We start from the raw sequence: 23,231 nt of genomic DNA on the forward strand, positions 1-23,231 counted from the left end.
ATAAATTTGCAAAGTCCTTTGATGCCTAAGGGGCCTGCAAGACACCCCTCACCTGTCTTATTGGCCAGTGCAGTGTTGGTTACTACCACACTTCTTTGTTTTTTTTTTAAGAATTTTAAATCCATTTTTAAGATTTAAAAATTGAGTAGTTTTATATTGATATTCCAGTCTGGCCCACTGGTCTTACCTTTGTGAAGAGCATAATTACTTGTTAGAAATGGCCATAACTGCCTCCTGAAGACAGAACATCATCTTTATCCCAGTCTTCCTCTCTTTCTCCCTCTTTTCCCACCTGATACTGAAGCTGTGTGTCAGGTTCCACTTATCATAGCATAAAGGTGGCTTCACTCATTATTATTATTATTATTATTTTGCCCCTGTAGTCATTTGAGTTTATGAAGTTCTTTTTCTCTGTTATTTGAAAGATATTTTTATTCTTAGAGTCATTTTGTGTATTCCAACACTTTGATAGAAGGACATCAAATTGATGTAGAAAACATGCCATAGCATATGAGGGAAGCCGTGGTTGACATTGATCGACAGACTCCAGAATCTACCATTTCCACCTTGAGAATGAAAAACAAAACAAACGAACAAAAAAACCCGTGGAGAAGTAAGATCCTATAGAGTTTAAATTTAAGTCTCTTCAGGAGACTATATGGGTTTGGCCTTTATTCTACTTTGGTCCCTTGAAATTTGCTTTGCAATGTCTCCTAGAAAAAATATTGGAACATGAAGATTCAAATTTTGTACTGTCTGTCTAACATTTTTTTCATAGATGTGCTTTCAAATAGACACAAAAACTTATTTCATATCCTCTGATTAGCTTCTAAATATGGTACTCAAATTATGGATAACAGTTCATTTCTTTACATTTTGGGTGATTAGACTACATATATTATATAATATATATAATATATATTAATGTATTATATATCATATAATAATATATTATATATTATATAACTATTATAAATTATTAATATATTGATATTATATAATGATTATATAATTATATTATGTATTATATAATAATATATTAAATAGATTAACATATATTATATATATAAGACTATAACAGTATATGAAGAAAGTGAAGTCACTCAGTTGTGTCTGACTCTTTGTGACCCCATGGACTGTAGCCTACCATGCTCTTCCATCCATGGGATTTTTCATTCAAGAGTACTGGAGTGGGTTGCCATTTCCTTCTCCAGAGGATCTTCCCAACCCAGGAATCAAATTCTGGTCTCACGTATTGTAGGCAGGTGGCTGTCTGAGCCACCAGGGAAGTCCATAATGGTATATGTACAGGTAAATATTTGATTTGTTTATAACCAAAGTGAATTAGTGCATTTTTCTACAAATCTCAGGAGTTGGATGCCTAATCTTAACATTTAATTTTCCACAGCATTCTATGTACTATGGAGATCTCCAAGACAGAATTGTAACTAGGTGTACGAAAAGATGAATAGACTTGCCTCAGGCTGCAAAGTGATTTGGGGATGAGGATGAGAACTCAAATGAATGTTAACATTGCTATTTTTGAGCATTTACCATAGATCGGGTACCATGCTAAGTGACTATATCATCTCATTTAATTCTTTCTATAACTCTGTGGTATAGACATTACTTCCATTTTTCAACTGAGGATACTGTGGAATCTTAGAAACAAAACGATTTGCCCAAAGTAGCACAGTTAGAAACTGGGGATCAGGGATTTCAGAACAAATCCATGTGCTTTTAAAGCTTTATCCTTAAAGCACTACATTATGCTACGTGGTCCTTGCCATACTTCCCCAATTCATAATTAGACACACTATTTTCTTTGTCTCTAGACACAGAGCTGTAAATAATATGTGAATGGTGATGAAATACAACATTGATATTGAATGTTTTGACAGCTGTGTTGAATTATTTGTAACTACAGAGAGAGGACCACTATTAATTTGCTCCTTCGTGCTCTTATAAAAAAACTATTGCATCATACACTTTTCCTTGATCATTGTGACATGGTGTTCTGCCTCCCAGTTCTTAGGTATAGACAAGATGTTCCAGCTTGTGGTTACCTAAGTCTATGTGGGTTGGGAGTTCAGCCCATCCATGTGTAATTTTCAAACTGCCTCATAAGATTCAATACATTTCATATTAACATTAATGATGTATTAATGATGTATATTTGTTAAATATAAGGTTGAGCTATACACTAAGTAACTAGACCTCTGCCCCTTCTGCCATGTGACCATAGGCAAGTTATCCCATATCTCTGAGCCTCAGTTTCCTCATTTGTGATGGAAAAAATGGTACCCATTGCATAAGGGTATTACCGATCCCCTAGTATATTTCTGGCTCTAAATAGCTGCATATTCATTCAATGTCAGTTTCTTACCTACATTTTTTTAACTATCAGTTAAATGGTATGTCCTTGCCATTCATCCAAAGTCACAACTCAAAAAAAAAAAAAAAAAAAAAAAGGTGGGGGGAGGGCATGTATAGCTTAACCCCATTCATTTTTAATTTTCTTGTCAAAAGCTGACTAATCAGTTTCTTAGCTGCATAATTAACAGAGACAAAGCCAGAGTCATTAACTAACAAAATCTCTAAAATGCAGAAGAGAAAAATGAAACCAACAAACTACCTAGAGTTAAAAGGTGATAAGAAACACCCTAAGCTGATTAAAACCTGTTGGCAGGTGGCTGAAACAAGTCCTTGGAGTGATTTCAAGAGGCTTTGTGATGCCTATTTCAAATTTGTTACTGAGATAGCTGATCTCTTCATAGTAAGAGAGGCAATGTTTCATATTCTTTCAGTGCTGCGTTGGGCAGGTGGGGTGCTCTCAAGCTACAAAAAGCAGCAACAAGCTCTGTAAGCTATTTACTTTTCTGGAAAGATTTAAGGAAGATGTAAAATCTACTTGTTTCTGGAAACTGGCCACGGATTTTGTAATTGGCATCCCAGACTTTCACACATAGATGAAAGGCCTTCTGTTAGTCTCCTCTCTGCCCTCACCCTGTTGCAACTACCCAAATCACTTTTGAAAAGAGGAGACTTGGTAAAGAATCCCTAGATTATCCACATTTTTCTCCTTTTTTTCTTAAATTTATATTTTTCAGGACAAATGATACTGGCTTTCTTTCCTTCAAAGACCACTTGCCTGTCACTCAGATAGTTATCACTGATACGGACAGAACAAACTCAGAAGCTGCTTGGAGAATTGGTCCCTTGCGTTGCTATGGCGACCGTGAGTACTAAACTGAAAGAAGCTTTCTCTCTCCTTACATAAGCTCAAGATGTTTTATTCCCTTATCCTTTTCCCCTGCAGTGTCCCCTAGTCCTGAAAATTATCCACATATCCAGTGCTTTCCTATAACCCATTCCATGCTTAAGGATTTCTTTTTCATTTGCAGGACACTTTTGGAATGCAGTATCATTTTATACAGAAGCCTCTTACCTCCACTTTCCTACCTTCCATGCGGAATTCAGTGCTGATATTTCCTTCTTTTTTAAAACCACGGCTTTATCTGGAGTTTTCCTAGAAAACCTTGGCATTAAAGACTTCATCCGACTGGAAATAAGCTGTAAGTTTTCTCATTTATGAATCTAATGTAACTGATCAACAGAAGTTTTAATCTTATCTTTTCCACAAGCAACTAGTATATATTTCAACCGTCAAGTTAATTTCCCTGGGTATCTGTCAAATTAGCAAAGGTAATTTCTAGTTTCTTCTTACAGTTTTTTTTTTATTACCTAGCAGTATTTAAAGAGTCATCCTCTCTTCAAACTAGTGCATTCCCCAAATTCCCATAGATATTTATTTGCAGTGTTCTTTATCTGATCCAGGGGCATTTATTACATCTTTTTTAAATTTTCACACCACTGCAATCTCTATGGAATGATGAGAACACTAGTATTCTGCATTCTGTTTATACTCAGGGTCAACTTTGTTGCCATACTTTTGCTCCGCCAAGTGTTTCCTGACTTATTTCCCATCATTGGGAGTATGTGCCTACACAATCATTGTTTCTCTACCACTTTACCATGAACAGGGGTGTATCTAGTGAATTTTATGTCAAGATGTGGATAATTTTTTAACATTCCTTTTCCTATAAACAAAGTATATTCAGAAATAATCATGAAGTTAAATGAAAGGTAATAGAACTGCATATGGAGAAATGTTTTATTAATGAAACTTTACATGTGATCATGCCAATAAAAAATTCCAGTAGAAAAAAGACAATACCTTAAATAATTTAATCACCTTAATTAATTTTTTATATAAAAGGGAAAATACCTACATATTGATCTGTCACGGGAATAGTAGTAACATTAAAATTTCTGTTTCTTAGGCTTGACTGATGCAAATTTGTGAATGATGTCATCAAAACTGATTTTCTTTTCACGTTCATGTTCAAAAGGGAGCATAATGAGATTTATCCATTCATCTTCTCTCATACTGATACTTAATAAAGGGTACTTTTTATTAATTTTAAACTGAAAATATGTTGCACATTAAGCAATAGATATATACATTTTAGGAAAGATTGATTTTAAACATAAGGCTAAATTTGATAGACATTCATGAAAATTCCATTTTACGATAAATTTCAGAAGCTGCAGCGTTTTCTATTTTTTCACCATCGATGCTAGCAATTTCAACTATCTGCAAAATTAAAAAAAAATTCCCTAAAATACTTGTATAGAAAATTCACCATGGGTTACTATTCCATTTGGTAAAGCCTTACATATTTCCTAAGGATTTGGAATTACTTAAGCTTTCTTAGACTTCCCTGGTGGCTTAGACTGTAAGGAATCCACCTGCAATGCAGGATACCCAGGTTCAGTCTCAGGGCTGGGAAGATCCCCTGGAGAAGGGAATGGCAACCCATTCCAGTATTCTTGCCTGGAGAATTCCATGAACATAGGAGCCTGGTGGACTACAGTCTATGGGGTTGCAAAGAGTGAGGCATGACTGAAAGATTAACACAAGCTCTCTTTAGGTGCAATTTGTGTTCACAGTCCCTGTGGTACTATATGTTCACCTATTTCAACAGTAGAGCTAAGTTAAACAATGATAGTACAGTAACTGTAAAAATAGAAAATCAAAACTTGAGTTCTTATTCTTAAAAACAAACATATATTTTAGTCTGCATGTTCAGGAGCCAATAGTAAGTCAGGAGTTCTCTCTATTAACTTTCCTCTTGAATATAATATGTATTAAATGGTAGGCAATGTACTATTTGACCCTTACATATACATTATTAAAAAGTAATATCAACATCAGCATTTGTTACAAATTTTTTTCTTGGTGGAGGAACGTTTTATTGCTTGCATTATTTAGAATTACTGGTGTATAGCAATAATAGAAAACACATCTTTTAGTTGCTCTTGCTAGTTTCCTGATTCTCTGCCTTCAGTGTACCCCCCTTTTTCTCATACACAAATTGGACTTCTCCCACTATCTTGCCCTTATTAAAGTCATAACTAGGGAGATGTGTGCTTTTCATTAGGTGTCTCATTTACCTGGACCCAAATGGATGTTTCCTTTGGTTTGATTGATTCAATCGACTGTATTACACTAGTAATATGACTATATGAAATACCCTTGGAAGCTTAAGCAATGTCTTAACAACAGAAACTTAGAAATTCGAGCACTCCAGAGAAAGATACAAACGTGCTGGCTGGAAAAGATAGCTGAAATATCTGTACAAGTCTCCTGCAAAGCACAACACAGCTAAGTGTTTCTTCTGCAGTTACAGCACAGTACAAAAAAAAAGATCCCTCTTATTGGTAGTTTTAACCTCCTTTTACTCCAGTGATTTAAGCTGTTAATGGGAGGAAGTTCTTGAGGCTTTAGTGTGAAATAAGATCCCTCGTATCTACCTTGGGCAAGTTCTAAATATGTAGAGTTGAGTGCCAGACATTTAATAATATGGATATAATAACCTCAATGTAAATTCAATAAAAATCAGGCCCTAAGGCCTTTTGATTCATTAAAGCAGCAGCAAATGGCATATTATCACAAGGTAATGAGCTATGATTTAGTATTAATTACATTTCAATGTCCGATTTGTTTGTACTTTCTGGTACTGTATTTTGTCTTTTAGATCATTCTTTCTTATGCTTTTTGTTTTACTATTATGTTGTACAAAACTATTTTAAATGCAAATGATATTAAATCTGATTGAAATTTAAAACCCAGTGATGTCATTGTTTGGTGTACACATTTCACCAGATCAGAGAACATGTGTTTTTCAAACTAAGATTTTATGTAAACTTTTTCAAAGTACAAAGCCTCATATTTTAAAAATATCTTGTTTTATGATTATTATTTGAAAGGAAAGACAGGACTTACCAGGTGGTCCAGTGGTTAAGAACCTGCCTGCCAATACAGGGCAAATAGGTTCAATCTCTGGTCCGAGAAGTTTCCATATGCAATGGGCCAGCTAATCCTATGTTCTACAACTACTGAGCCTGTGCTATAGAATTGAGAGCTGCAACTACTGAAGCCCATGTGCCCTAGATTCTGTGCTCTGCAACAAGAGAAGCTACCACAATGAGAAGCCTGCAAACTGCAGCTAGAGAGCAGCCCCGACTGCTCACTGCAACTAGAGAAAGCCTGTGCACAGCAGTGAAGACCTGACTTAGCCACAATAAATAAATAAATAAATTTAAAAGGAAAAACAAACAAGCATGGGGGAAAGGGGGTGGATCTTTCATTTCTTACTTACAGCTGCATTCATCTTATGTCCTTTTTTTTTTTTTTTTTTATGTCCTTCTGCAAGGCTATGATCTTCTTGTGCTTTGAGAATCCTTTATCAAATAAGAAGCCTTTCTCATTTATTTACTTATTTGGCTGTACCAGGTCTCAGTTTCCACATGTGGGATCTTCATGGCATCATGGGGGATCGTTAGCTGAGACCTTCAAACTCTTAGTTGCAACAGGAGGGATCTTAGTCCCCTGACAAAGGATCTAACCCAGCCCCGTGCATTGGGAGCAGACAGTCTTAGACATTTGACCAGCAGGGAAATCTCCACTATATTTTTTTATATAGATGAAATTTTCATCCCAGAGATTCTTCTACATGTCAATTTCTTAGAAAGAAACTAGCCTTCATAGTAGATTTCTCAGAGTAGATTTCTCTCTCCTCCCAAAGGAATGTTACTGTGTAACTATCTGAACAGAAGTTTTCAAAATTGATGTGTCCAAATTGTTGAACATTGAACAAGTTCACATAAAATTCTCAATCTACTACCTTCTCGGTCACTTCCAACTAAAAACATTTTTATTTTGTAACCTTGAGATTAGTCTATACTCTATGAAACACAAGATACTTCATGTCCTCAAGTCTTAATGGATTTGTTTCAAATGAGACAAAAATAATAGCTATTTTGACACTTAGGTCACAACTGCTGTGTGGGTAAAAATAGATATTTTGGGGTATATGGAAAATAGATGGGGATACAGTGGAAACAGTGTCAGACTTTATTTTTTGGGGCTCCAAAATCACTGCAGATGGTGACTGCAGCCATGAAATTAAAAGACACTCTTTGGAAGAAAAGTTATGACCAACCTAGATAGTATATTCAAAAGCAGAGACGTTGCCGACTAAGGTCCGTCTAGTCAAGGCTATGGTTTTTCCTGTGGTCATGTATGGATGTGAGAGTTGGACTGTGAAGAAGGCTGAGTGCCGAAGAATTGATGCTTTTGAACTGTGGTGTTGGAGAAGACTCTTGAGAGTCCCTTGGACTGCAAGGAGATCCAACCAGTCCATTCTGAAGGAGATCAACCCTGGGATTTCTTTGGAAGGAATGATGCTAAAGCTGAAGCTCCAGTACTTTAGCCACCTCATGTGGAGAGTTGACTCATTGGAAAAGACTTTGATGCTGGGAGGGATTGAGGGCAGGAGGCGAAGGGGATGACCGAGGATGAGATGGCTGGATGGCATCACGGACTCGATGGACGGGAGTTTGAGTGAACTCCGGGAGATGGTGATGGACAGGGAGGCCTGGCGTGCTGCGATTCATGGGGTCGCAAAGAGTCGGACACGACTGAGCGACTGAACTGAACTGAACTGAGGGGAGCAGAAGAAAATGGCTGCTGAGAACGGTTTGGCATCATGAAAAGAGACTATTGATAATGCAGTGTGGATTCTAATGTCTGTTTCTTGAACTCTAAATTGTGAGGAAGTTCTTCATCTGTTCGTTGCTTATTTGTGCAAGATGGAATTGGTGGCACCCATATGCCAATCAGACACATTTGACTATAAAAAAAAAAAATCACTCTGAACTGGTAAACACAAGAATGGGAATTTACTGGTACCAGGGCTTCTGACTAAGTACAGAATTGGTGGGGTACTTTACTTCTGGTTAGATTCAGCAGTGAACAAACATTAGCAGTGGTCTAATGTATTTCTCTCCCAGCTCTGACTTACAAATATCTATTATTATATCAGTTAAGTTTAGCTGTCTCTCAAGAGAGAGGCACATTTCAACTGGTGGGAAAGCACTTTGCCAAATGTCAATACAATCCGCCACCTAGGAATCAATGCCTCTGGCCGGGAAAGTGAAAATTGCAGATTATTTTTGCTGAGGCCCGACTCTTACGCCTGGCAGGGGTGCTAGCTGTCCCTAAAACTGTAGGGGAAAATTTCTATTTTTACTCGAAATATCTGAGTTCCTGGCTCAGAACCCCATAATAAAAGACAGAACGACAAGAGAAAAACAGAAATTTATTAACATATATACATCATGTATGGATGGGGAATACCCAGAAAAAAAAGGAGTAACTCAAAAAGGTGGCTTAGAACTTCAGCTCATATAGCATCTTGAAAGAGTAGTTAGTCTGTGGAAAAATAATTAGAAGCAGTTTAAGGATTCCAAAAATAAAGATAAAGGCTAGTTAGTAAAGTTTGTTATGTGAATTCTTCTGGTGGCATCTCCAGGCTGACATGGTCTCACATTGTCTCCAGGTGATTAACTTTTGTCCTCTTGGTAGCGAGGGGAGAAGTGATGGACAGACAACTAAATCTATATCTGTATCTATGTTAGCATCTATAGCTATATCTACATCTATGTCTGTGTCTATATATCTAGAATATTTATTAAAGGTTTTCAGATGTACTATATCAACAATATTGGCAACGGGATGCTGACTTGAAGATATAATACTGAGATCCTTAGAGAACAGTAAAAGTTAATACTAATACTTTTATACAAAGTACTTTTATACTAAATGGCTAAGTATTTACTCTGATTAGACATAGTTCAGTTCAGTTCAGTCACTCAGTCATGTCTGACTTTATGACCCCATGAACTACAGCACGCCAGGCCTCCCTGTTCAACACCAACTCCTAGAGTCCACCCAAACCCATGTCCATTGAGTCAGTGATGCCATCCAACCATTCCATCCTCTGTTGTTCCCTTCTCTTTCTGCCCTCAATCTTTCCCAGGATCAGGGTCTTTTCACATGAGTCAGCTCTTCACATTAGGTGGCCAAAGTATTGGAGTTTCAGCTTCAACATCAGTCCTTCCAATGAACACCCAGGACTGATCTCCTTTAGGATGATCTGGGTGGATCTCCTTGCAGTCCAAGGGATTATCAAGAGTCTTCTCCAAAACCATAGTTCAAAAGCATCAATTCTTCAGCACTCAGCTTTCTTTATAGTTCAACTTTCACATCCATACATGACCACTGGAAAAACCATAGCCTTGACTAGAAGGGCCTTTGTTGGCAAAGTAATGTCTCTGCTTTTCAATATGCTATCTAGATTGGTCATAACTTTCCTTCCAAGGAGTAAGTATCTTTTAATTTCACGGCTGCAATCACCATCTGCAGTGATTTTTGAGCCCCCAAAAATAAAGTCAGCCACTGTTTCCTCTGCTTCCCCATCTATTTGCCAAGAAGTGATGGGACCAGATGCCATGGTCTTAGTTTTCTGAATGTTGAGCTTTAAGCCAACTTTTTCACTCTCCTCTTTCATCAAGAGGCTCTTTAGTTCTTCTTCACTTTCTGCCATAGTACTAAATGCTTTATATTCATTGTTTAATTTTGCTTTCCAATTATTCTATGTATAATCATCAAGATATTATGTTTTACATTGTTTGACTCATAGTCCAAAATGCAGATGAGGACAGTAAGTCTTGAGATGCTAAATAACACATCCAGAGTCACCCAGTAAGATTCAGAATCCAGGATTCTATTCTCTGTTCATTTGAACAACTCCTTATTCTGCTTTGCAAAACTACCTCAAGGACCAAGAATGTTAGAAATTGAAAAAATAGCACTATTTTCCTTCTTGATTTGAAGCATGGGACATTCAGAAAGTCTTTACCACTGAATGCAAAATTGTATGTGCTTTTTTTTTTTTTTTTCTGGTGGTATGTTTGTCATCAGATCCTCAGAGAGTCCATGCCTCCAAAAATTTTTAACAATATTTCATTTCATTTACGGCTGTCATTTTACAGATGAATACATGGGAGGTAAGAGAGATTGGTAGACTACAGTAAGGTCTTGCATCTTCTTTATTCCATTATGGTCCCTGAGATGTCTCACACGCCTGACTTTAAGGACACAGGGATGGTGTCACAGTTCAAGGAAGCAAGGGCTTTGTACAGAAGCTTTAGATAGTTTTTTTCAATTGCTTAGGAGTACTCGGTATTCATTTGCTCATGCTTATGGTACTTTCTTCCACTTGACATGCCCCTTCTTTGCCAGTCTTCTCTCAAGTACACCACGAGTTCGTTTTGTTTCATTTGTCCCTGCTTAGCACAAGCTTGGTTTGGTAAAAACCCACCCAAAGACTCAAGTAACTCCTTAACTTTGTCTTGAACTATATGGTATAAATAATGAGGGAGGATATTTGTCAGACTGTTGGGAGAAGGAGAGGCAGAAAGGTAAATTAATGATAGAGGTGATGCTACCAAAGGGCCACCAGCTTTCCCGTCTTGGGCCACTGGGCTATGTCTATCCCCCCAGAAAACAAGAGCTAGTTCATGTTGGTCTCCAGTGTCCAGTCCACCAAGTCACTAGCCAATGTTGGATGTATCAACATGTATTCACTTTTTTATTTCATTCAGTTTTTTTGAGGAACCTATATTATACTGATTTATATCCAGAGTTTACTGCCCAGGTAGGGCTTGCATAGGTTTTAAGGATGAAAGATTTGTCACAGGACAAGTGGGTTAAAAAGTGAGCTCCAGAGACCCATCACTGGGATTTAAATACCAACTCTGCCGACTATGGGTTGGAGTAATTTATCAGCCATCTGTGGATTAGTTCCCTCCTTTCTCATAGGACTGTAATAAGTTGATTAATGAAAAATGCTTAGCAGAGTGCCTGGATCATGTTAAGCACTCTAAATGTTGACTATTATTATTACATTTCACTGATTCTTCCCTAGTTCTGAGTTGAATATAGTTGATCTTTAGTAGTGACTTGAATAAAGTTAAATAATAATAATTTTAGATGTTTTTTAAGGACTTAATATCTTGATGTAAAATAAAAATAAAATAAGAAAATTGCAAAGTTGAATGTAGTATGTGCAATGTAACATTTTAGTGAATGAAATTTTAGTTTGATGAGAGCTTCCTGTATACAAGGCGCAGTCCTAGGTTCTGGTTTTCCAATAAATGAGGTATTCATCTAGAGTTTGCAGACTAGCTGGGAGACAGACCATAAACAGATCATTATACAACATAGGGATAGATTTTGAAGTAGATTTAAGCACAGTCTGAAAACATAACATGGAGTTAAAAATGGCAAGGCGTGGAGAGCAGACAGAGCTGTGCAGCCAGCCCTCCACAGAGATGTGCTGTCTGTGTGGAACTTAATATCCCCAAGATCAACTTTGCAGAAAGGCTTTTAGCAAAATCTTTAGCAGCCCTCCCCATCAGTCTCACCAGTCTTTACCTGTGTTTTTAAAGAGAAATGCATTTTCTTCACCCTCTCAGTAATTGTTTATTTGGTCTCTGGATGAGCAGAGCTTCAAGGTGGCACTGGTGGCCTGATAAGAAACAGGAAATGGCTCAATGGAACAATTTTGTTCTTATTTTATCTTTTCATTGTTGAATCAGATTTGCTCCCTTCAATTCTGTTTCCTTTAATGCATAGGTTTATGAGGCAAAGATGATTGATCTAATGTGATGAATCATGTTGATAACAATAACTATTATTGTTGAGTTCATCCTACATGTCAGGCACAGTTCTAGCAACTTTGTCAGGATGAATTTATAAACAACCTGATAACTAGTTAATATTTTATTCTCATTTTACAAAGAAGAAGATTAAGTGATAATGTTCTCATTTTACAAAGGAGAAGACTAAGAGGTAATGAGCTTGAAAACTTGCCTTAGGTTATGATGGCTCCAGAGTCTATTTCTCAAATCCCATTAAAAAATATTTATTCATTTGTTTATATTTTGGCTTGCTGGGTCTTCATTGCATGGAGTGGACTTCTTGTGGTAGCCTCTCTTGTGGTGGAGCACGGGCTTCAGTAGTTGTGGCTCACAGGCTCTAGAGCACTGGCTCAGTAGTCATGTTGCACAGGTTTAGTTGTCCCATGGCATGTGGGATCTTCCCAGAGAAGTAATCAAACTCCTGTCCCCTGCATTGGCAGGCAGATTATTAACCACAAGACCACTAGGGAAGCCCTCAAATCTCATTTTAAAACCTTTTTTCTTATTGCCTCTTTTTGGGGTCTTTCACTAGGAGGAAAAGTCAAATTTTCTGCTATTTGAAATCCTCATATTGAAATATTCTTTATCAAGGTCCGCTTTCTATTAAAATGTAAAGGTTGAGGAAGGAAGGATTCAGGGTGATGTTTGACCTTTGGTATTGCTGAAAATTCAGATCTGTTAGTTGATGATCTTGTCAAAGAAATACACATATCCTATCTTGGGAGTAAAAAAGGGGGGGACTGTCAAAAGGTTCTGAGAAGAAAGGAAGGTCTGGAATAAGAAGGTTCCTGTTCCTGAAAGGGGACTGTCTTCCCCTCAAATTCAATTTATTATTTGCTTCTCCACATCCTTCAGATGTAGATTTCTTACATAATAACAGAAAATACAAGAAGATATATTAGAGGAAAATGATGAAGATTCTAATTACTGAGGAATCTTTGAGCAAATTATTTCTACTTTCATTTTCTTACCCATAAAATGGAAATTAAAAATGATACTTCTTTCACGGAGTTGTTCTGAGGATTAAAATGAGAGCCTCTATGGTCAGTGCTTAGAAAAGTGCTCAGCAGAGTTCACGGTATGTACTGTGCTGCTGCTACTTCTTTTTGTTTTTCAGGGATGATAGTAACATTGTCACCACCACCAAAACCACCACCACCACCACCACAGTCCTCACCAGCATGACCATCACCACTATCCTCGCAACCATCATTACCTCCACTGTCATCATCACCACCACCACCCTCACCAGCATGACCCTCACCACTATCCTCACCATCATTACCTCCACTGTCATCATCACCACCACCACCCTCACCAACATGACCCTCACCACTATCCTCACCATCATTGCCACCACCTCTGCCACCATCATGACCACCACTATTATCTTCCTATCATCATCATCATCATCATCATCATCATCATCATCATCATCATCGTAGGTAGCATTATACCCAACAGCTGCTTCTTGGCCTATACAGTAAGCAGATTACTTTAGAAGGGTAAGAAGAGTCATGAAAAAGATCCCTGTGTGGGGAGTTGAGGGGGAGAGTTGTATTTGACCTAGATACTACCATTTCCAGTGATGCAGATAAGGCTCTTAAAATTTCTGAGCCTCATTTTGAGAAAAAATTTAGGGATAGCATGAATGCTTGTATCATATGTATTGATAAGATAATACATTACAGAATAATAATATATAATACATATAATAATGTTATAAATATATGAAATGCATTACTGTAATACCCATAATGAATAAACAAAGCATTGGACTTTCCAGAGTGTGCTCTTCTCTCTGCAGGAGGGTGTCTTCTTAGCTAACCCAGGATCTATAGCTATCTATGAGCACACAAGTGAAGTCAGAACAGATCTGGAAAATCTAGCACCTTGGCACTGGTGTATTTTATCAGATTGGCATCAGTGGCCCTGGTCCCTATTCTATTTCCTGAATTTTCACAGTGAGAACCAATTAGGGAAAAAGATGGAACTTGGGATTTAGTAGTTGGTAGTTCCTACTATCAGTGGAAATTTCAATACTGCAGGGATTTCAACTGAGGTCCTCCCTACCTAGCATTTATAATCATTTTACCATTCGCTCAGAATATGCTTGTGTCCTAAATGTACTGACAACTTCCTTCATCTTTTTACCTGTTTCCATTTTTGGTTTCAGCTCCTTCTGAGATCACTTTTGCCATTGATGTTGGGAATGGCCCCATAGAGCTCATAGTCCAGTCTCCTTCTTCTCTGAATGACAACCAATGGCATTACATCCGAGCAGAGAGGAACCTCAAGGAGACCTCGCTCCAAGTGGACAACCTCCCGAGGATGACCAGGGAGACCTCAGAAGAGGGCCATTTCCGGTTACAGCTCAACAGCCAGCTGTTTGTAGGTAGGGGACATCTTAAGGTGCCGTTTGTGCTAAAAACCCTACATGACTACAGTGGAATTGGGCCCAAGGAGAATTACGATTTTTAGACCTGAGAAATGATTACAATATTTCACAAAGCATTTATAATTACAGATGTAATTTTACAAATTCTTCCTTTCTAGGTTCATTATCTTCAAGAATGAAAGATTGCCATTTCTTAGCAAAGTTTGTGGGGGTCTCAAACTCTTTTTTTTATCTTTTCTCCTTGTTCATATTGTATCTTTAGATGTCTAGGGACTCCTATTATTTTTCATCCTTGTGATCAAAATATACTCTCAGAAAAAGGAGTGTAAGCTATTTAAACCTTTTTTAGATGTTGACTTTTTCAGTGGGCTACAATTCACCTTTCTTAGTGACACCTAACTCCTGATGATTTTTGATAACCATGTAATGATATATGTTACAGCATCTTCAGGGGATTTGGGGAATCAACAATATGGCAGGGGAGGGAACTATTGGTTTTTAAGCTAAGAGCTTCTTTAATACTCCCAGAAATCACATCCCTTAGGTGGCTGCCTGATACTTGCACAGAAAAATGGCCTGTTCCCCAGGCATACATCTCTCCACTGATCATTCCTTCCTTGAGACTCAGAATCAGCCTTTAGATTAAGTTGCTCATCTGAGCTGACTGCTACTGCTGGCAATAGGGCCTGGGGGCTCAAACACCTTTCACTGAGTCTTTCATTCATTCTTTCCATAAATATTAAGTGAGTACCAAAAACACATCCGGTTCCTTGTTGGATGGTGGGAATTGAAAGATGACTTTTGCAATAAAACATCTTTTTCAAGTGCTCACTGTGTGTGTGTGTGTATGTGTTGTGGGAGACAGAGAGACAGAAATAGAAAGAATTTCACCACATTAGTCCAAATAGGAAAAGAAAGGTTCACATTATTGCTATAATTTAGGAGGGATTCTTTGAAATTAGATTGAGCAAGGCATATATAGGTTTAAAGTACAAAACAGAGCTGTAAATGTTAGGTATATTGTATTAGTATCAAAGCTGTGACACTGCTCTTATCTGAAACTTGAAGTTCAGATGCTTAGAACAGTAATATCAATAAGTTCCAAAATTTTCCATATACTCAAATTTAAGTTTCTTTCCTTATGTATTTATTTTATCAGCTGACACTGTATAGCTTTACTGCTAGTAATGAAATGTCATCAGCTATCAATGGGTGTATCTTAATTGCTTTCTTGAAATCCGGGTCTGTGCAACTTTTAACTCTGAGGAAAGTTGTCACTAAGAACATGCCAACTAAAAGAAAAGAAGTAACAGAATATGTAATCTGTCTTTCCAACAGTAATCATATTTCTTTCTTCATCTATCATGTTTTACGTATTCACCAGAAGCTAAGACATAAGTGATTAAGAACATTTTTATGAATGATGATGAAAAGCATTCACTTAATTAACCTACATAAGTGATATGATTTACTATTAAAATGTATATTTTTAATTTATATTGATGTCTTAATCCTATCTAAACATAACATTTTATTGCTCTGGATAAGTTTGCTAGTCATCAAGATTTAATGTCTTTTTTGGTATAATCAATTCAAGTACTTTGCAATTTTCATAAATTATATTCCATGCCAAAGTTTAATTTATCTTCAGACTATATTGATGAATCTTTCTCGTTGAAAGGTGTGTATAAAGATGGAATTTTTCAATCCCTTCGTGTAAATTTCATGTAGTTATGAAATTATCATACAGCTTGAAAATGTGACAAACGTTGCGCAAGTTGAAAGTGAAAAGAGGCAGCTGTGTTTCTTGCAGGTTTTAATCTCGAGACATTTCTGTTAAATTGATCACAAATACAGTGAATAAGAGCTTGTCTATGGGTCTGGAGGAGACACTTTGCTCGAGCTGCTTCCAAGGTCAGCTATAGCAAGAACACCTGCTTCTGTTCTGTTTCTTTCTAATAAGTTCCATCTCAGATGTTACTCTGCTTTATCGAATTTGGCTTAATGTACTTGAAGAAGAAAAAATGCCGTTGGAGGTCATTTTAGTCTGTTGGTTTGAATTTTGCTGTTTAATGTTCAGTCTGCTTAGAAATGTTGAGTGGCAAAAAAAAAAAGAAAGAAATTGAAGTTCTGATATTTCCATTTTGTATGGTTCAGTGGTTAAAAAAAAAAAAGAACCTCTACTTAGCTAGAGCAGCCAAAATGATGAATTGCATTCTCTATCATTCAGAAATTTTGTCACTGGATTTTTATACTTGCTAGGCAGAAAAACTATGATTGCTGTGTGCTTCTTTTCTTTAATTTTTAAAATTGAAGTATAGTTGAATTACAATGTCATGTTAGTTTCAAGTGTATAGCAAAGTGACACCATTCTACACATCCATATAGGCATTCTTTTTCAGATTCCTTTCTGAATATAGGCTATTGCAAAATATTGAGTATAAGTCCCTGGTGCTATATAGTAGGTCCTTGTTGGTTATCAGTTGGTTAACTGGATAGATTGAATGTGACGATACTTGAATATTCATTTGGATATGTCTGTCTAGACACCTTTAACCCCTGAAGGATTTTTCAATCAAAACAGACTGTCGTTCAGCATGGTAATCACTGGTATTGCTGTTGTGTCCATGATAGCTTCCTAAGTACCAGATTGAATTTTATAGAATGGATGCACCTATTAGCAATGCTCCTGTCATTGGAATGTGAAATACTGAAGTGCTGATACCCAAGTTAATGCATGCTGGATTCCCAGAATCAATATTGTGACTGCAGACTGGTCAGGAAGCAACAGTTAGAACTGGACATGGAACAACAGACTGGTTCCAAATAGGGAAAGGAGTACATCAAGGCTGTATATTGTCACCCTGCTTATTTAAGTTATATGCAGAGTACATCATGAGAAATGCTGGGCTGGAAGAAGCACAAGCTGGAATCAAGATTGCTGGGAGAAATATCAATAACCTCAGATATGCAGATGACACCACCCTTATGGCAGAAATGAAGAGGAACTAAAAAGCCTCTTGATGAAAGTGAAAGAGAAGAGTGAAAAAGTTGTCTTAAAGCTCAACATTCAGAAAACGAAGACCATGGCATCTGGTCCCATCACATCATGGGAAATAGATGGGGAAACAGTGGAAACAGTGTCAGACTTTACTTTTTTGGGCTCCAAAATCACTGCAGATGCTGATTGCAGCCATGAAATTAAAAGACGCTTACCCCTTGGAAGAAAAGTTATGACCAACCTAGATAGCATGTTGAAAAGCAGAGATGTTACTTTGCCAACAAAGGTCCTTCTAGTCAAGGCTATGGTTTTTCCAGTGGTCATGTAAGGATGTGAGAGTTGGACTGTGAAGAAAGCTGAGCACCGAAGAATTGATGCTTTTGAAGTGTGCTTTTGAAGTTGGAGAAGATTCTTGAGAGTCCCTTGGACTGCAAGGAGATCCAACCAGTCCATTCTGAAGGAGATCAGCCCTGGGATTTCTTTAGACGGAATGATGCTGAAGCTGAAATTCCAGTACTTTGGACACCTCATGTGATGAGTTGACTCATTGGAAAAGACTCTGATGCTGGGAGGGATTGAGGGCAGGAGGAGAAGGGGACGACAGAGGATGAGATGGCTGGATGGCATCACTGACTCAATGGACGTGAGTTTAAGTGAACTCCGGGTGTTGGTGGATGGACAGGGAGGCCTGGTGTGCTGCGATTCATGGAGTCGCAAAGAGCTGGACACGACTGAGTGACTTAACTGAACTGAACTGAGACTTTTATTTCCCTGGTAGTTAGGGACAGTTGCAACCATGTCATTTCAGTCATGGCATTTTTTTGAATAGAGTAGGAGAAATTTCATAACATGAGCTTCTGAGATGAATGCTGCAAGCTTGGGATTGTTTCAGCTTTAAAACCCTTGGCTGCATAACTCCCCTCTTTTGCTATTCCTTATTCCTCTGTCCATGTGATTTTCCAGGTAATACTGGAGAATCCCATGGACAGAGGAGCCTGGTGGGCTACAGTCCATAGGATTGCAAAGAGTTGGAAACGACTGAGTGACTTAGCATGCATGCGCTAGCTTTTCAAGTTAATATGAGGATGAGGCAAGAGAAATCTAATAAGTAGCACCTTTTACTAAAAGTGGAACCAAGAGATCTAGGTGTGAACTCCAGGTCAACTTATAACAGATCTTGAGACACTAGTAGGAAAAGAACTAGCCTAAATGGACTCATTGTCTTTATTTGCAGAATGAAATTGATGAGTATGGTAATAGAACTCTTACAACTTGTGGATATGCTATCATCTCCATGTGTATGTTAGATATGACAATTATCCTTACCCTCATGCCTGTGTGTATGTAACAGCAAGGAAAATATCTCATTGTCCCCAAATCTGACATCTCATCTTTCCCAATATGTTGGAATTATAGACTAGACACTTTGTAGAGCTGTGAGACTGAGTCTTATTTTGTGTAACTTTACTTTCTTCTTACCTTTTTGGCCTTTCATGAACCTTTGTTTCTTTTTCTTTCTTTCTTTCTTTTTTTTTTTTTTTTGGCTCAGCTGCTTTATTTGTATCAAAATAAATGGAAGTAACTCCCACTTAGAACTCCTTGGGGAAAATATCACATTGACGTGATAAATCATAAAGTTGCAGAGTCTCGCCCTGCCCCTCTGTGCTGCGCCTGCTTCCACACCAGTTGGGAATTATTATTCCTATTTTCAGATGAAGCATGTCACACTTGGCAAGGTCAGTGGTGACGGCAGGCAAAGCAGTGCTCATTTGCTCTGTGCCCTGACACACCATGGTGCCAGATTTTCTCTGTGGAATAGTTACTTACATTTACTCTTGAGAGTGCCCCACAAGGATGGCTTTCCTGACACAGGCCAGAAGAGTTTTCTATCAGAAAAGATGTGTGTCTGCATAAGAGGAGATATACATCCTTTTCACATAAGGAAGAACTGGAAAATCACCTTTAAGCATATTTGTTACGCAAAACCATTGTTGTGCGGAGGATGTCAATGGTGAGAAGTGAAGATATCATTGTCTTTCTACATTCTATACTTTCTGATGATAAGGTCTGATTTATCAAAAGTTTTTTGCAAAGCTAAATATGTCAAGTATGCTTGAATCATTTTAGCAAAAAATATTAATACAGGATTTCTAATATTTCTTGTAATAGTTCAGTAAGAGGCGGTGTCCTGATTCATTTAAGACGTTCATAGCAGACCTCAGTATACCAGCAGGCAAGTCCCATGAGTGCTTTGCTTCCTCAGTGCTTCTATGATGAAAAAAAATACAAGAGCCACCTGCTTCCTCTTACACTTTTTTCTTCCCCAACACCATATATGCTCCACAAAATCATATTCTTAGAACTTGAACATACTTTTAAAAAACACTGGTTCTTTTTATTTACAGAGAAGTAAATGATTAAATGATTCTTCCAGTGACTTCCCTGGCAGTCCAATGGTTAAGACACTGCACTTCTAATGCATGGAGCAGGGGATCAGTCTCTGGTTAGTGAACTAAGATCCTGAATGCTGTGCAGCACAATCAAAAGGGAAAAAGAAACAAACAGAAAAGCAAAGGATTCCTTTCACTACATGATGTCTCATTTTGAAGTTGCTGATCATTATTAAACCCACCCGGAAGCCCATGTTAGTTTTTTCTGCTCCTACTATTCCAAAACCCTTTTGGAAACGTTTATCAACAATCTCTGAAACTTTAACTGAAGCTCATTTTGTCACATACTGGCCACACTGGATTGTTAATGGGCCATTGATGGAGAATGTAGACTTTTCTTATTGGGTTTCACTGTTTAAATATTTAATTCTGCCTTTGAGAAAACATATCTCAAAGCATACCATCTTTTTTTTTAAAGAGAAGTACAACATGGCATCATTTTTCTCAGGCAGCCCAGGGAGAAAAGCCCTGAGATTTGGACCACAACAAAAACTCAATGATGGAAGCAGTCATTCTGATTACCCTGGCACCTCCAGTCATCAAAATCTGTAACTCAGTAAAGAAACAAAACATTAATACAGAACTGTTTATGTGGAGCCAGGGTGATAGCTATAAAAAGAAACTCAAGCCAGACCTTTCTGAGAAATAAAACAGTGCTCTCTGGAAATTCAAGGACCTAAACTGAGGGAAATAAGAAGCTGCTTGTCTTTTCCAAAGCCAAGACGCTATTGAACTTATGTAACTAGGACTTCATGGAAGCTTCAGTTTAGAAAAGTATGGACCCAGCCAGGCATGCTGATGCCGCATGCTGCCTATAACTTGCTTCATATCTGCAAGGCTCTGGCAACAAAGCTGATGACTAAGGAGAGGAGAGAAGAAAGCCTTGGAGGAGAGTGATGGAGCGGAAGAAGACATCATCAAATCCTCTGAACTTGTGCCTGGCAGATTTACACTCTGGTCTCATTGTAGTACCAAATTTCTTCTGATTCAGGGAGAAAAGAATTTGGCATCAGAGCCACTTGTGTTGGGGAAGGCAATTCTGTAGAAGAGGTGAAAAGTGCCATGTTTTAATTCAGCTTCCTGCTTCATCATCCATGTCTCAGGCTAAAGATTAAGGGTCATCTCAGGCCCCATCTGTGATGTGTAGAGAGGCTGAGGAACCTGAGGTGGGCAGTCTCTGGGATGTGCTGCCCAGGTACCCATTCAAGAAGGCTCTGCCACTGGAAGTGGCTCTGCCACTGGAAGGCTCTGCCACTGGAAGTGCTGTTGGAAGACAGTCTTTCTCTGTCTGTCCTTCAGGTACCCATTCAAGAAGGCTCTGCCACTGGAAGTGGCTCTGCCACTGGAAGGCTCTGCCACTGGAAGTGCTGTTGGAAGACAGTCTTTCTCTGTCTGTCCTTCAGGTACTGCACCTGCTGCCGAGATACACCCAGACAACAGTGCTGTTGGAAGACAGTCTTTCTCTGTCTGTCCTTCAGGTACCCATTCAAGAAGGCTCTGCCACTGGAAGTGGCTCTGCCACTGGAAGGCTCTGCCACTGGAAGTGCTGTTGGAAGACAGTCTTTCTCTGTCTGTCCTTCAGGTACTGCACCTGCTGCCGAGATACACCCAGACAACAGTGCTGTTGGAAGACAGTCTTTCTCTGTCTGTCCTTCAGGTACTGCACCTGCTGCCGAGATACACCCAGACAACAGTCAATTGACTCCAGAATACAAAGACCCAACCATTTTGGCCCAAGGAAGCAAATCTCTGATCGATTTTTCTTGCTCCACCACTCTCCATGGGGCTGTTCTAGATGGTCAGACCTGTCCCAGAGCTCACTTCTCAGCCCATTTATGCTTCTTTCCTGTCTGGATCAAAGATGTGTTTCCTAAAGGTTCCCCCTAAAAAACACCATGCCTCTTTAATTTTATCTCAAGCCTGTTTGCTGGAGAACCCTGGCAGTGGCAGAATGACATGGATTTATTGTGCAAAATATACACAGAGACACACATACACACACTTTTTAAAATCAAAGTAATTGTCTTTGATTTAAGAAATTTGTTTTTCATTCCTCCCAAGCATTAGCCATAAAATATTGCCTACTCTTCTCCCCCTTTCTTCTTAAAAGCACTCTTTAAATTTAATGGGTTCGTTAGAATCAAGTTTGTATTGTTGTGATTCATACTCTCTCTTATTTTGGGGGGCCTGGCATGTGGAATCTTAATTACTGGATCAGGAATTGAACCCACATCTCCTGCATTGGAAGCAGAGTCTTAACCATGGGACTACCAAGGAAGTCCCTGACTCATAGTCTTCCAATGGTCTTTTCCCTCAAATAAAGATGGGTTTGAGTTTGAGTTTCCCTCAAACTACCCTCAATTTACCCAGCAGAATCCTCTTCATTGGTGATGCAAAAAACTAAAAAAGTTCTTTAAATATCTTATTATCATTATTTGTCCCAGGTATTATGTTTTGTGGGGTTAAGATCTTTCTGTAACGTTTCATACTTTTGAATGATGAACAGCACCATTTTAACTGATACTAGTCGTTATGTGTTAAAATCTAATCTTCCAAAAGCTAAAATCATGAGTCTCAGGCAAATAATAAATGAACATGTGTCAAAGATTTTATTTCACTCATTAATTAATGAGGAAGCCATTAAGATGTCATGACCAGTTCAGAGAGTATCTAAAAAGCTAGGATATGGTGTGGGGAATTTAACAACAAAGAGAGGATAAAGTTGTGAGATTAGATATGAAGCTCTTGCTCACCATGCCATCTTTGGAGGTATCGTTACACTGGAAAGAAATTACCTGCATTTCCGCTGGACAAATGTCATCTATGATTTTTTGTTTTATTTCCAAGTTTCAACTTATTTTTGCTGATAAGAGAGAGTTGATGATATGTCCCTAGTCACATAGCAGCCACCACTTCCACAAAAGAAGCTGGAATAAGAAAGAACCCCAAAGTGATTTCTGCACAATTGCATCAAAATGTCACAGCAATGTTAGTATATTGGATTGTGAGAACTGTTTGTCATGAGTTGCCCTTGCTCCTATTCTTTTAGTGAATTGCAGGCTCCTTTTGTATTTCAAGGTCTCCTGGGCTTAGCCATAAAATCACTCTGGGGTGGTTGGGACTAGTAGGGAAAATTCTTAAAGCTTATAATTACAGACTTAACTTTATTGACTTATTTCTTTGAATGGGCTTATGGTTCAACTTTTGATGT

General features: G+C 38.1%; 1 protein-coding gene across 1 annotated transcript in view; it reads left to right on the forward strand.

The window, feature by feature from the left end:
• Nucleotides 1-23,231, forward strand: part of CNTNAP5 (contactin associated protein family member 5) — a 1,081,620-nt gene that overhangs the window by 885,270 nt on the left and 173,119 nt on the right. The window contains exons 15-17 of the mRNA XM_052655589.1: nucleotides 3,111-3,238; nucleotides 3,405-3,575; nucleotides 14,348-14,566. Of these exons, the coding sequence (XP_052511549.1) occupies nucleotides 3,111-3,238; nucleotides 3,405-3,575; nucleotides 14,348-14,566 (518 nt within the window). The remainder of the gene's footprint in view (nucleotides 1-3,110; nucleotides 3,239-3,404; nucleotides 3,576-14,347; nucleotides 14,567-23,231) is intronic.

The sequence above is a fragment of the Budorcas taxicolor genome, chromosome 2, assembly GCF_023091745.1.
Source record: "Budorcas taxicolor isolate Tak-1 chromosome 2, Takin1.1, whole genome shotgun sequence".
In the NCBI taxonomy this organism is placed as follows: Eukaryota; Metazoa; Chordata; class Mammalia; order Artiodactyla; family Bovidae; genus Budorcas; species Budorcas taxicolor.